The sequence below is a fragment of the Macrosteles quadrilineatus genome, unplaced genomic scaffold (assembly GCF_028750875.1).
Source record: "Macrosteles quadrilineatus isolate MER2022 unplaced genomic scaffold, UCM_ALF_1.0 Scaffold_5__1_contigs__length_97177068, whole genome shotgun sequence".
Taxonomy (NCBI): domain Eukaryota; kingdom Metazoa; phylum Arthropoda; class Insecta; order Hemiptera; family Cicadellidae; genus Macrosteles; species Macrosteles quadrilineatus.
The window spans coordinates 96,930,569-96,946,983 of NW_026542598.1; the positions used below are offsets into that span (position 1 = coordinate 96,930,569).

The 16,415-nt window shown below is 37.8% G+C and overlaps 1 protein-coding gene across 15 annotated transcripts in view; it reads right to left on the reverse strand.

Moving 5' to 3' along the window:
• Positions 1-16,415, reverse strand: part of LOC128994224 (protein spinster-like) — a 113,234-nt gene that overhangs the window by 71,670 nt on the left and 25,149 nt on the right. Inside the window, exon 1 of one of the 15 annotated variants that reach the window (XM_054418621.1) lies at positions 1,810-1,902. The exons of the other annotated variants lie outside the window; for them this stretch is intronic. Coding sequence (XP_054274596.1) covers positions 1,810-1,858 — 49 coding nt within the window. The 5' untranslated portion in view covers positions 1,859-1,902. Of the gene's footprint in view, positions 1-1,809; positions 1,903-16,415 lie in introns of those variants that run through there. 15 annotated transcript variants of the gene reach the window in all.

A 16,415-nucleotide genomic window follows, 5' to 3' on the forward strand; every position in this document is an offset into this window, starting at 1 on the left:
AATTAGTACAGTAGTTAGACGTTTCCTCAAAGTTGTTAACCATCAGTATCGTCCTCATACTGTGGTTGAATGGACCCTGCCTTGAAGACTACTGGCAAAGTTCTTTGCCCGCCACCACTGCAGGGGCGGTCGGACATTTCCCCGCGGTGGAATGATGGAATGCGCCCCGGGGCCGCCAACCTGTTTGCCGCCTCAGCCTTTGCAAGGCCGCCTCCTCGGCCCTCGCCTACCCACTCTCCGTACGTCCTTTCTCCAACCAACACTCTCTTCAAACTCTCGTAAGTAAAAGTATATTTCCTCCTGGAGTGACGATCAGATTGCCTAATACAAAAGTCGGAGCAAGTGAATGAAAACATGCCCGCAACAAGCCAAAGCATAAGCTTGTAAAATGTAAAATAACCATAGCTCGAGAGTGAAATGCGTAGATCATCATTTTAAACCAGGATGCATTGAAACATTTATTTAAATATATCACAATGAAGAATATAAGTCATACTAACTGTGATACATCTGTCTTTAAACATATCAATCATACATCATTGTTTTATGTATGGGATAGGTAAATTCTAAATCATACTACCTAAATTCAATTTTAACTACATATTTTAGTGTTCACAAAAACTAACTTACGTGGCACCAACCAGTCAAGGCTGGCAAATCGTACATACCTAAAACAACACACAGCATGGTTACAAACTGAAAATGTTTGGAGGAATACACAATGGTTTAAACAAACTTAATGAGATTAAAAGTACACAAAATACAGCAGAAAGTCACATACAGCAGAAGTGGGCCGATGTGAGGATGAGACGGAGAGAGTTGTGAAAGGTCACAACAATCATCTGTGAGAGAACGTGGTGTTCCCAGGCATTGTGCGGCGACGAGGGACACGCATATGTGGTGATAAATATGTCATTTACTAAAAGCCAAAATAAAAAATACAACATATTTAATCATAATAGGTACAAGAAAACATGTCAAAACCCATAAGCGGCTTATTCAACTCAGGTGCAAACATATCAAGGGTACACAATAGCTAAAATGGTTTGGAATGAACAAATTAACACACAACAGAAAAAGTTGACACGATTAATCCTGTTTTGTATCCTACGACCAAGTATTAATTGTTTGGAAACTTATCAGGGCGAAACAGTTACCTTTAAAAAGATTAACTTGTAGCATTTTCTAGTATAATTTAAGTTCAGAGATTATAAGACACAAAAGCATTTCGAGTATAAACTGAAAATGCCACATAAAGTCCATACAGTTTACCCTCTGGCTTTTCGCAGATTACGCGGAACAACACAACACCGTCTGACGAGAGCGCAATCATTCAATTAAAACTTTTAAGGGGTGTTTTTTCTACAGCCTCCGGGAGTATCGCTTTTCAAAAGCAGAACGAGGGATGTGCCGTCGTCCCGAGGGTACAATTAACCCTAAACACAGGGTCGCCATGGTAATGTGTAGTAGTCGTATCAGATCTGTGGGGACGGGGAGCCCCAGGGCTCAGCACCTGTACCACCGGCCTTTCACCTCATGTGTCTGGCCAGTGCAACCAAAACTGTATGGAAATTACTAAGTCAAAATCTATAATAAACAATAATACTGTATCCGTAACTGGTAGGGAGCGGTGAATTAATGAAACAGGCTGGCAGTTTCTGGCGTTTGCTTAAGCTACGATCAATGTTTGTAACAAACATTTTTGTTAGGGAAGTTAAAATCACGTAGGCCTAATACATTTTTACTAATGAAAGATAAGAGATGGAAACTTGATATATTTCACATACAATACACTAAATAATTAATCACCCTGGTTAAAGCCACGGAAAATATCCATCCCACCAGTCCTGCACTTCATAACTTATATTTCCAACAAATATTTAAAATCGTTTAACATGATCGTTCCACGTACAACTGTTGTTATCATGCAGCACAGTGACGATGTATAATTAGCCAGGTGCTGGTGGTATGATCGGTGACGTCGGCACCAATCACCTATACTGTATATCTCCAAGTGTAACATAACACACCGGTGTAAAAGTATTGCGAGAGTTACAAACAACTGAAAAGTAATACAGTATATGTAAAGGGAAGGTTGTGGTTAATGTACGAATTCCTACACTTTTCCGACGTCAACTTTCACCTGCGACTTTCCAACGTACTTAACTGACTGTCAAGGTTTGTGTGCTACCGATTGCACTATTTTGAGACAGACTGACAAATAACATCTACTTGTCCTTACCTCGCAGGACACAAATAGACCAAGAGGGTTGAAGCGGATTAGACCTTTTTATAGAACATGAATCTGATTTACTAGACTATTCGTTGGTTGTTCAATTAGTTAAATGGTAAACACGAATACACGCAACATTAATGGCATATTGTAAACTCCACAGAACGGTAAATTATTATTAACGGTTAAACATTATGTAAATATACCCAACACTATTTGATTCCTGTAAGGAAAGAGGAAAACCAGTGAAGTTATACGTAGTATAGGCTAGAGGTGTCACGATTGCCTCAATGTACGAATTTGTGTTGTACAAGCATTTAAAAAATATACTCAGCAAATAATAACACACCACCAACGTGGATTTCACACATTTATAAATGCATTTCACGAGAATTGCAATCGTAAATGCAATTACGAATTCTTTGTGAGAATAAAATATAAATTATAATCTTGAACTACCGGTATATGTAATATGAACTGGTAGAAAAGTAGACGGTAAGAAATGTTTAAAAATTACTAAGAGCCATTGCAGTAGGAAGGACGACCCTACACGTGCCATCATAGTGTTGAGTAGGCTATCACGTCCGGCCAATAGCCTCGGCTACTCGTGATGCAGCTCACAGATGCACGCGATTAAACTCATCGGAGTATCTTCGTGTCAAGTAGTCACCGGTAGTCACCAGTAGCCACCAGTAGTCACCGGTAGTCACCAGTAGTCACCGGTAGTCACCAGTAGTCACCAGTAGTCACCGATAGTCACCGGTAGTCACCGGTAGTCACAAGTAGTCACCAATAGTCACCAGTAGTCACCAGTAGTCACCGATAGTCACCGGTAGTCACCGATAGTCACCGGTAGTCACCGGTAGTCACAAGTAGTCACCAATAGTCACCAGTAGTCACCAGTAGTCACCAGTAGTCACCAATAGTCACCAGTAGTCACCGATAGTCACCGATAGTCACCGATAGTCACCGGTAGTCACCGGTAGTCACAAGTAGTCACCAATAGTCACCAGTAGTCACCAGTAGTCACCGATAGTCACCGGTAGTCACCGGTAGTCACAAGTAGTCACCAATAGTCACCAGTAGTCACCGGTAGTCACCGATAGTCACCGGTAGTCACCGGTAGTCACAAGTAGTCACCAATAGTCACCAGTAGTCACCAGTAGTCACCGATAGTCACCGGTAGTCACAAGTAGTCACCAATAGTCACCAGTAGTCACCAATAGTCACCAGTAGTCACCAGTAGTCACCGATAGTCACCGGTAGTCACCAGTAGTCACCAGTAGTCACCGATAGTCACCAGTAGTCACCGGTAGTCACAAGTAGTCACAAGTAGTCACAAGTAGTCACCAATAGTCACCAGTAGTCACCAGTAGTCACCGATAGTCACCGGTAGTCACCGGTAGTCACAAGTAGTCACCAATAGTCACCAGTAGTCACCAGTAGTCACCAGAAGCCACCAGTAGTCACCGGTAGTCACCAGTAGCCACCAGTAGTCACCAGTAGCACCAGTAGTCACCAGTAGCCACCAGTAGTCACCGGTAGTCACCAGTAGTCACCAGTAGCCACCAGTAGTCACAAGTAGTCACCAATAGTCACCAGTAGTCACCAGTAGTCACCGGTAGTCACCAGAAGCCACCAGTAGTCACCGGTAGTCACCAGTAGTCACCAGTAGCACCAGTAGCCACCAGTAGTCACCAGTAGCCACCAGTAGTCACCGGTAGTCACCGGTAGTCACCAGTAGCCACTGATCAGCGAGTGAGAACAGTCTCTCCAGATCCAGGAGTTAAGTATGCAGTCACGCACTGTATAGTCTGACCAATATATCGACTGACACGGAACGTTAATAACTTAATACAGTTTAGCTACTTTGCACTAATTTCTTTAAACATAAAAAACTGGTACGACTACTAGAAAATATGTTTATGATCCATACCGTTATTTTTCTAGTATTCGTGGGTAATGCTAAACACAAGTTTTCTTTGTTTTCTTTAGAAAATCAGCCGTTCATTAAATTTTAAGTTATACAAGTAAAATGACCGCTATTTTGAAATGACATGCAGTATTGTTATTCATGATAATATTTCTGAAATAGTTCTTCACCTGATAAAGCGGTTAACCAAATTTCATAAAGGGTCACATAAAGCACAAAGGGGTCAATCCATTTCAAGTGGTCCAAAGGTGGTTGCTTCAAGATTTTTAAATTTTTTGATATTTTTATCCTTGAAAGTACATATCATTAGAAGTACAAAAATACAATTATTTTATTTTTATGTTATTTTTCTACTGTACGGCGGCCATTTTTTTGTTAGCCGAATGGCCGTTTTCAGTGATTTCAGAGCTCTGCGTTAAATTAAATATCTCTGGTTCTACTAATCCTAGAACATTAAAATAAAAACCAATCTCTTCAGAAAGATCTAAACTTTAATATGGTAATATAGTTTTGCACTTAAAACCAAATATATAGGTCTAATTACCTGTTTAAAGTTTAACGCAACGATGTTACAAAAACTGATTTATAACAATTTATTTTTACATAAAGGCAATTGACTATGTGTTTGTTATTTTTTTATCTGATAGTTATAGGTGTGTATTCCAAATTCTCAAAGTTTCAGGTTGTGGACTTGCATAGTGTTTTAAATAAAAATTTTCAAAATCTTAAAATTTTCAAAATTTCAAAAGTTCGATGCTTAATATCTCTGTTGGGCATGAAAATAAAAATTTCAAATTTGGCTCAGATATAGTACTAAGTAAGAGTATTATCCTGTAATAATTTTATTTTGTGGACTCAACTGGTTTTAAAGTTATGAAACATTGAAAAGTTCTCAAATAAGCATTACGTGTAATAGCGTTGGAAGCATAATATTATGTTATAATACACTATCAATTGATTTTTTAAATAATGTTATATTTTAATAATAGATTTTAAGCATTTTGGTGTTTTAAAACACTCTACTTTGTTGTCTGCCACAGGTACAAATCTGTGAAAGGATTGTGTTCAGGGAATTGGTAGACGTCCTTTGAATCAAAATTGAGGTTCTAATTCATTTTTTGCTACTTCTTCACTGTCTACATAAAAGTATTGAATACCTTTTAGGCTTCTTTAAACATATCCTTAGCATTCAAAATTTGGTTGCCAATGGTATATTGTAGACTCTATTAGTGACTTCGCTCTTTGTAGTGCCTCCTACGCCATCGGAAAATATTGACTCCACACTTCAAATGTATAGAATAGGTTTTAAAATTAATATTGTTTTGGTTTTCAATTCTATGTGATTTATTTTATTTTAATTCATTTATGTTCATAAGTTTAAATTAATAATACACAAGTCAGCCATGTTATCTTATGAGACGTCTGGCGCTAAACAATACTACTTGTGACGTTGTAAATTCTACCAGGCCGGGGCCTGGATTTAAAGGTGGCCGTGGCTATACAGTATCATAAAACGACTTTTTTACTGAAATATTCAGTCACAGGTACTAAAACACCAGCTGCGGGGCATTTTTTTTTTATACTGCGCACAGAAAAAATGCATGCAATGGTGTAGGAGGCACTACAAAGAGCGAAGTCCCTAATAGTCTACAATGTACCATTGACAACCAAATTTTGAATGCTAAGAATATGTTTAAAGAAGCTTTAAAGGTATTTAATACTTTTATATAGACAGTGAAGAAGTAGCAAAAAATAAATTAATTAGAACTTCAATTTTGATTCAAAGGACGTCTACCAATTCCCTGAACACAATCCTTTCACAGATTTGTACCTGTGGCAGACAACAAAGTAGAGTGTTTTAAAACACCAAAATGCTTAAAATCTATTATTAAAATATAACATTATTTAAAAAATCAATTGATAGTGTATTATAACATAATATTATGCTTCCAACGCTATTACACGTAATGCTTATTTGAGAACTTTTCAATGTTTCATAACTTTAAAACCAGTTGAGTCCACAAAATAAAATTATTACAGGATAATACTCTTACTTAGTACTATATCTGAGCCAAATTTGAAATTTTTATTTTCATGCCCAACAGAGATATTAAGCATCAAACTTTTGAAATTTTGAAAATTTTAAGATTTTGAAAATTTTTATTTAAAACACTATGCAAGTCCACAACCTGAAACTTTGAGAATTTGGAATACACACCTATAACTATCAGATAAAAAAATAACAAACACATAGTCAATTGCCTTTATGTAAAAATAAATTGTTATAAATCAGTTTTTGTAACATCGTTGCGTTAAACTTTAAACAGGTAATTAGACCTATATATTTGGTTTTAAGTGCAAAACTATATTACCATATTAAAGTTTAGATCTTTCTGAAGAGATTGGTTTTTATTTTAATGTTCTAAAATTAGTAGAACCAGAGATATTTAATTTAACGCAGAGCTCTGAAATCACTGAAAACGCCCATTCAACTAACAAAAAAATGGCCGCCATACAGTAGAAAAATAACAAAAAAATAAAATAATTGTATTTTTGTACTTCTAATAATATGTACTTTCAAGTATAAAAATATAAAAAAAATTAAAAATCTTGAAGCAACCAATTAATTTATTTCTGGACCACTTGATATGGATTGACCCAAAGATAAGCCTATACTCTGCGGCCCGCCGCATGGCGCTGTGACCAGCGGCTTGGTAAGTGGTTATACCATATTGTAATAAAAATTAAATGTTGTATTATACAAATAAATTAGAAGGTACATGAAAATTGGTTAACGTAAAAATAAATAGAACAAAAACGGGTTTGTCATCTTTTAGACAACAGTAACTAAAGTACTGTTAATTATAAATTTAATTCAAAGGGAAAACATTAGATAGACTTTATTAAAACATAAGAATAATTGAGCCATGTCAAAATGTCACATACAGTAAAAGGGCTGCAGAAAATGTAATAGTGACATGACTGCAACTGACAGCAGACAGCGACACTCTCCCTCTCTGTCTAACGTCTAACATGTTCATGTCAAAACAAAGAGCCACTTGCCACCTGTCACTTACATTTCCACGTGTTAATTATAAGTGTACAGCGGCTTTTCTTTCCAATAATGAAAGGAATAAGGTGACGTTTTGCCTTGGACAGCAACTATTAAGAGTAACACCCCCGAGACCTTATGAGGGAAGGCTTCCCTCAAGATGACCCGAGCTGCATGAATGACCGGAAACGCTGGAGAGGAATAATTGTCAATCTTCTCAACGAGTGATACAATGTGCTGCTGCAGGCGATATCAATTAGATATGAACCCATTGAGTAGGCGGGGAGGGGGTAAGTTAGTGCGACGGTTTATTTGAGAGAAGCTGACACTGGCCATTGGCCATGAGATTGTGAATACCTCTGAATCCTAGCATACTGGTATAGTAATTTTGTTTATATTTTAGCCAATATGAATATGTAATTATTCAATATTTATTTGGCGATATGATGGCTCGGTACAAAGAATATCGTGTGCCTTTTCACGCAGGATAAAAAGAACAAGAACGACGCATTTCAGATATATAAAATTTAAGTGTCCAAGAAAAATAATAAAAAATAATACACCTAGGCCTAGTAAGATTAAACGACATAACAGATATTTCGTGATTTAAAAATATTAACTGTGTTTATGTTCAATGCAGTCAGTAAACCTTTTTTTAGGGACTGACTATAAGACTAACTTTGCAAATGATGCTTTAAACAACGTTTCCGCAAACATCAACTGGTACTGAAACTTCATTCTGCTCAAGGTACAAACGATGAATCACAGCGGCAGAGGAGCGGTGAGAGGGATCAAGCCGTAACAAGCGACTGGGATGAAATCCCTTAAATCCTTCGTCAAGGGTGCTTTACCATCCCGCGACAGAGATGGGCCTACAAGTATAGCATGTATCCTTTGAATACACAAGAGGATCTGTCACGACTAAAATCACACCAAAATATTGTAATTTTTCGTAGTTTCTTGTTTAGCCGGATAATATCACAGAAAATATATTGAACATTACATCACAGACATTACATTAACTCACGGACTTCTTTCGTCTTTTACACAAATAATAATGTCAAATTTACAAATAAATCAGGAACTTTACAGCTGCTCATTCTAGGCCAACAGACGTGGACTAGGTTGCACTTAAAAATGTGTGCAATGAACCAGCATAAGAAAAGGAAACACGCAATATTTTATTTTATTTTGCAAAAATGTTTTCCCAATCACCTATGCAACCTTATACCAGTTTAAAGGTACTGTAAAATAAATAATACTGGAAAGTAATTTTACGAGTTTAATTACGCTGATACTACATTAATGTATTTGAGACATTAGCAACCAGCATCAATATTATTTAGGGCGAAGAGTTCGTTATTTGCCAGCAACAACAATTGCTGTGGTCAATTAAATATTTGGTAACTGTCAAAACACACATCGTAATCATACAAATTAATATCAAATAGAAACTTGAAAAAATGAAAGAAACCGTATGTAACTCACGTTACGAACTTACTAGGAATAAACAATGCATGGGATGAAATATATGTATAATATGGTAGAAGCAATTCCGTAAATTTCGTCAGCAAGTATTGTGTAGTTTGCTGTGATACCGTATGTTGCTAAGGGTTGGCTCGTTCAGCGACCCCGCGCCACGTGGAGACATCAGCAACAAGTAGCGAGCGCCAAGCAGATATGAAAACCCAATTTGTGTGTGTAATGGAGTATTACCCCTCCGGCGCTGATGCCGCTGTAATCCCGTCAGCGTCTGATAGGCCTACACAAGTCGTGCTGAGGGCGCACAGAATATTGGAGGATTATCACCAGGGACTCCAAATCTTGTTACTCTTCGTAAATACGAGGGTGAACTCTGTTGTGAGATTTTCGTTTAGGTTGATCGTATATTCGAAAATATTAATGTGACAAACTCCCCCAAGACACATTCAGCTCCAAGGGGTGCAGTTTAAGTACTCCAACGATACACACAATTAATTAGTTCACCTTCTTCTCCAAACAATTTTATCGCACGACAATAATGGGCTGGCTGACAATGTTAGCGATTATAAAGTAAAACTAGTTTTGATGACAGAATTTCAATTTACTGTACGATAATTTATTCATTGTACGAACTATATATACATCGATTGGCGAACTACTTTATTCGAAACAAATAGGGACAAAGTTTGCCATTGAGCAAAATGGACAACTCGTATCATTGACTACAACTGATTTATTTTCACTCCAAGGATAAACCCCCTACTTACTTTAGCCCCGCAACGCATGTATAGAGAACACCCATTATCGCTGTAGTTGGACAATATTTTTACTGTATAAGGAATAACAGTAAGTAATAGTATATTACGTTACTAGTCCTGAAAATAAGTGTTTGCCGGACGAGTGTGGTCGTTCCCGTGCGAGACGAAGTCGAGTACGGGATTACCATACGAGTCCGGTAAACACATTTTGGACGAGTGACGTACGATAGTTTACGCCATACTACTAAATCTGTACAAATCCTTATATATTTCCACCAACTAAAGGACTGAAAATCACTAGTCATAACCTCTGGTTATGATTTTGTTTATAACCAATCATTGCCACCTAAATACAGTATAATCAGCTGATTGGTGTCCGGTAAAACTCATTGCAGAACAGTATTACGCAATGTTGAATAAGCTGGCGGCAAACAGCTGTTTTCTGGACTAAATCCTTGCGTGGGAAGTTCGTCAAAATAGTGTAGTGTGGCGTAAATAAATTTAACTGCTCTGATTATATTTGCCTTTTATAGTATGGATTGGATTGGAAACCATCAAGGACGTTTAAATTTCTTATTAATGTTCAAGGAGATGACTGCACAACCCTGACGGTGCATTTCTACAAGTCGTCTATCAAGTGATCGTCTGCTCTTTTGTAGCTACAATGTCAGATTTAAGCTCGACGCCTCGTTAACCAAAACATACTTCGAATGCTTCCAGAGAAAATTGTTTGTGTTTTACTAAAGCAAATAATCACATTTTGTCAATAGGCATACACAGTAAATAAATTAGGGCCTAATTTGTACACTTAAAAATAATTTCATAACTTTTCTCTATAACTTTTCATATCCATCCGTATTCTAAAAAATAACGTCGCATTTTTAAACTTTGTATTGATCAAAAGGGACGAGTCGATCGCCTCGTGTTTACCCGGTGTGCCGTGTATCGACACTTTTATTGATACAATGATAACATGCCATGTTCGCAGTCGAGCCTTCAAACGATAACATTGCCGACACCGACACCGACACACTCTTCAAATGGCGTCTATACCTCAGCTGTTTGCCTACAACTTGAAATGTTCTATAGAGCTTATAGTGCGTATATGATAAGTGACATTTCAAGACGGAAAACATTACAAACAATATACATCGATGGACGTTTTCGCCAAATAGTGCGTTTAGTATATCTAATATCTAGATAACCACTGGGCAGGGAACTAACATTATACCTTAATCTGAGTGGCTGACGGTCTCATTGAACGTCGGTGAACACGTTTGTAACGAATGTAACATATATATAACACTGACTGTAGGTTTTACGTGGGTTATCGTGAAATATATTTCAAAGATAAATACGAACACTTTTTGCTATGGGGTCTTAAAATAAAAAGTAATGCAGTTCGGACCAAGATATTATCATGCGATGACTATGACAACAGCCACTTCAGGAATTGTAGGAGATTTAGATAAAATAAAATTCATGCCAATACAATAATATGTAAAGATTTTAGGTTTGGTTATCGATTGGACGGGTTGCCTAGCAACCAAGAAACGGCCATATACGTAACACCATAGACAAATGTAACACGCATGAGAATTAAATAAAAGGACAATATAAACTAAGCACAGAAACAAAAGCAACGTAACGAATCATGAAATGTCCGACCTTATTATCAGTGCAGAGACGGTAGAGTTGAGATAAGCTTGACTGTCAAACCAAACTTTTGGTCTCGGGCATTTCGTGTCCTTATGTGTCTGTGTGTGGGTTTGTGAAATTTATCTCGAAATCCAGCTGAAGGATTTTGACTTTATTTTCGAATTAGGGACTTTGAGGTATAAAAATATATGGCGAAAGCCACTACTTGAAGAGTATTTCCCTAAAAACTCGTTTTAACATTAACATTGCAACATTGGCGTTGCTAAGTACTTGGTTTCAAAATAACAAGGTGAAAGTAAACAAAAGACTTGCAATTAAATAATTATGTATATAACAATCCATCCACAGTACTGTATAAGTTACTAGCAACAATTTAAATGTGTGTGTGCTCATTATCCGACAATTTCCAACAATTTTCCGCTGATCATCAAGATCAAGTAAATGCTTATAGGAACAGGGGTTTTATTTTTTTAAATAATACTGTTTTACCTTACCGGTACCAGCAAACCTAAGCACTCGTTAAACTAATGCTATTTAAATTGGGGGGAAATGTGACATTTTTAAGGAGATATTTTAATGAAAATCTGATCAGGTGAATGGAAATTCATTTGGTCTGCAGGTTTGCTGCTTTACTTTGTTACAGTACTACCCTTGTCTTGTTACTTGGGCCAATCTAAAGTCAACGTATGTTTATACAGTATAGCATAATCAATTGATAGACCAATAATGATTGAAATCTGGGCCCAGACGCTGGTAACCGTTGTCAAGTATTATGACCACTCGGCTACACGTCTAGTATTTGTTGTCACAGTCGTGCTTATGAAACATTGATATCATCTCGTGTACACGGTGCGGCGCGGGACTGGCCTGTCTGCGGTAGGCCTACATACACCACAGGTACAACGGTAGCCTACAGTAGGCTAGTACAACAACGATATGTGTGCATCTATCAACATACAGTATCTCCTGTCTTAACGGTCGCCGAGTCGATGGGGTCTTGTAACTAACTAATGGAGGAGTATTACAATGGTTGTTTTAAGTTACTGTAATCTCAAATAATAATAATGTGCAGTCAAGTCAATGAATATACTCTATTAGCTACACATAGTAAACTACTCTCTAGGTACTGTTTATTGCCTTGCACTAATTCAAATTGGCCGTAAATTGGTTGAAAAGAATATGTGTTATTTGCCACCAGTGTCATTTGCCACCACTCTAGGATTTGTGTCATTTGCCACCACTTTATACCTGGCTGGGTGAGTCATCAGCCCCAACCCTAGTCCGTGGGTCATCACCCCTCTAGGCACCGGCCGATGGACCAAGGAATACCTATAATTCACACTATCACCCTCTCTTGCAACATTTTTATGGTAACAATTCCAACACTCTCTCTAGGAGTAGGGAAATACATGACGGAAACGCTCATTCCTATCTGTGGTTTTGTAGTGTTACGACATAGTTAGTGCTGTTCTCACCAAGTTTTACAAAGTTTTAGTCTAATTCATTTATTTATTAATTCGCTAAAAACGTTCATAATTATTTGCAAATCTACATGAATTAAGCTTTGCAATGACCCACTAATTAATAAATCGGTCCAGTAGAACTGTAAATTTAGTTGTACAAAGATTTTCAAAGTTGAATTAAATATAAGTAGATGCATATTGCACAAGAATGACATCACAGATAAATGAATCTTTAATACAAACTAAATACAAATGTAAACTAATAATGTACTAAATAAAACCACATTCAATCAACAAATTAATTTAGACAATAGACGGACTTGGTTAACATAAATGTTTTTAGTTGCTTATTTTTAAGAAATTATCAGGCAGAATTTTACACAACATAATACCGACATATGAAGGATTCTTTCCAAAGAACTTCAAGATAACTTATGATAACAAAACACGGTTTTTAGGTCTGTTGTTTATCCCATAACCGTTACATGAACCTAACGTATCAAAGGAATAATTTCAATATATTTTATGATCTTTTTAGAATGTAATTTTAAAACATTTATAATATATTCTTTCACTTTTTCTCCAAACTAACTCGTTTAGGAGCTATATCATGCTGAATGTAACCAAAATCTACTTTAATCTAAATTTTACACGCTGTAACTCCTTTACGTAGCTTTATAGAAAAAAATAAACTGAAACCATTTTTAAAATTACAGTCTAAAATCGTCATAAAACACAAGGTGTCCGATAAGAAACTGTTAAATAATGAAAATATCAGACTTAAAAGGAAGAGAATTCAATATTTTTGAATGTCATAAGATAGTAGTTGAAATTCCCCATATAATGTTTTCTCTAAATCGAATAGTTTCTGAGATTGCAACTAGGTGGTACATTTAAGTTCTTCACCCTGTATATTCGCAGAATACTAAACACTGAAACTGCGTCTTTTCCAGTATTTTAGTGGGATTTAATCTCATTGATGCGTTGTATACTGTGCCAAATGTAATTGTATTATTTATCTAATCTTAGGCCATGTAAGGAATATTCAAATAGCTTAAAATACCTTAACATAGATAGGCCTATACTGTTTAACTTGCGATTATGTGATTTTGGACTCAAAATGTGCGTTTTCTTTTGCCGAACAAGATGGTAAAATTAGTTTTCACAATTCACAGTTGTAACTGGAGTCATAAACATTTATTTAACATCAAAAAAATATATGTACATCTACATTGTTATTACTCATAGGAACGGCCATGGCGGGAATTCCAGGAACTGACCCTACTGGTGGCAAATGACACTGGTGGCAAACGACACTGATGGCAAATCGGTTGAAAATCATAGGTACTGTAACGAGTGATTCGATCAGTGACTGTGACGTAGCGCCACTTCTTCTCAAGCTCCCTTGAGCTATGCTTTTGTCTGCTGTGGGTCTACGCCCTGGTAGTTCAGCTACATGTAGACGTGATTATTTCGACAATCTGGTTGGATATTGAATTCATTTTGTCAGATTTTACGTAAGATATCCTTTTTGTATCAGGTGCCATGTCGGTTTCGCAATCATCCTTCCACGGATCATTCCAGATTTGAAGACGTAAGAACATGAAATATTAGTACAATACAATGCTGTAGAATGAAGTATTAATCCAATGGGCGTGTAATTCACTCAACTCGACATTACATCAAAGCAACCAATGTGCGGTTACAACATACATAACTGGTAAATGCAGATTGGTTATTTAGATGTCAGCGGCTACACGACAAAATGATTACAGTTATTAAAACAGATGCGATCAAAGTGCCGTTACTACAGCTGTAGGATTAATTGGCCATCCTCCTGTACAGCTTGTCGTTCATCAATGTCACCCGTTCACTTCTACAGACATTTCTATTATTGACATCATTTAGAAGATTTGACAGATTGGCAACTACAGTTTTGGACATTGGATTAAAATTGTTTAATAGCACTTTTATATCACTGTTATGTATACTGGACAGAATACTCTGAGCAATTTAAGACAATTATAACTCCAAAATAGCATTAGTGTGTCAATTAGAGTTTTTATCGGTGCATCTTATCATCGGTAGTGATAACAAAGATGACGTCACATGGCTCCACTTTAGTTTCACCTTATCATTCTGTTGTTATCAGATACTCGCTCATTACTGATATAAAATAAAATGAAGTAAATAAAACTGAAGTCCATATTTTGATAAACATTTTTCTTTGTTTTAATACGAAGTGCTATGGTAATAAGTATACACTAAGGACTGCTGACATTATTTAATGACAGTTGCCCAGCAAACTACGGTAATTGCTACACTCTCCATAATATAAACATATAACAGACTGAACTGTAATCGGCATTGAACTTTTGAATAAAAATTAAAATGACCTGAGAATCGTTTGTGAAACATGTGCACTATGTTTCATAGACCTACTGAAAGGGGTGGTCTTTCCAAACAGCAGATCGACAACCACGACCAAACTTTACACAGTTCTCTTCGAAAACTGAACGCCCCAAGCGTTGTTGTACACAAAACGTGTATGGCAAAAGAGAAATAATTAAATTCGAATATGGTTAAAAGGTAAACTCTTTATTAAGACAAGGCGAATAACTCTAATGTACAACGTCTAGCCTACCAAACAACCGTACAACACTTTGCCAGATATGATGTAAATTGGATGACACGAACTGTTACGAATGGCACGAGATTTAGTAGAGTAATCAGATAGCTATGTGCCCAGTCTGCAACAGGCGAGCTGAATCATCAAACAAACTGACGAGAGGTGCAAAACAGTCCCATCTGTCACGTAGCTGCAGATAACACGACTCACTGCACGCGCCGCGCTGTCTGCTGTGTCCAGACTCCAGACCGAGCATCTGCTGTGTATCCACTAATCACTGGTCACTGGTCAGAAGAGGATGATACACTGCCGTGTAGTCCTAGACCTTGTCCTCGTTTGTACACCAGTGGTTATGTCCTTGACCGATGTCGAGCGCCGCGCCGTCTGCTGTGTCCAGACTCCAGACCAGATTCTGTGTACCCACTTATCGCTGGTCACTGGTCAGAAGAGGATGATACACTGCCGTGTAGTCCTAGACCTTGTCCTCGTTTGTACACCAGTGGTTATGTCCTTGACCGATGTCGAGCGCCGCGCCGTCTGCTGTGTCCAGACTCCAGACCAGATTCTGTGTACCCACTTATCGCTGGTCACTGGTCAGAAGAGGATGATACACTGCCGTGTAGTCCTAGACCTTGTCCTCGTTTGTACACCAGTGGTTATGTCCTTGACCGATGTCGAGCGCCGCGCCGTCTGCTGTGTCCAGACTCCAGACCAGATTCTGTGTACCCACTTATCGCTGGTCACTGGTCAGAAGAGGATGATACACTGCCGTGTAGTCCTAGACCTTGTCCTCGTTTGTACACCAGTGGTTATGTCCTTGACCGATGTCGAGCGCCGCGCCGTCTGCTGTGTCCAGACTCCAGACCAGATTCTGTGTACCCACTTATCGCTGGTCACTGGTCAGAAGAGGATGATACACTGCCGTGTAGTCCTAGACCTTGTCCTCGTTTGTACACCAGTGGTTATGTCCTTGACCGATGTCGAGCGCCGCGCCGTCTGCTGTGTCCAGACTCCAGACCAGATTCTGTGTACCCACTTATCGCTGGTCACTGGTCAGAAGAGGATGATACACTGCCGTGTAGTCCTAGACCTTGTCCTAGTTTGTACACCAGTGGTTATGTCCTTGACCGATGTCGAGCGTCGCGCCGCGCTGTCTGCTGTGTCCGGTAGTGGTCAACGGTCCCTCCTCACAGTTTATCGGCTATT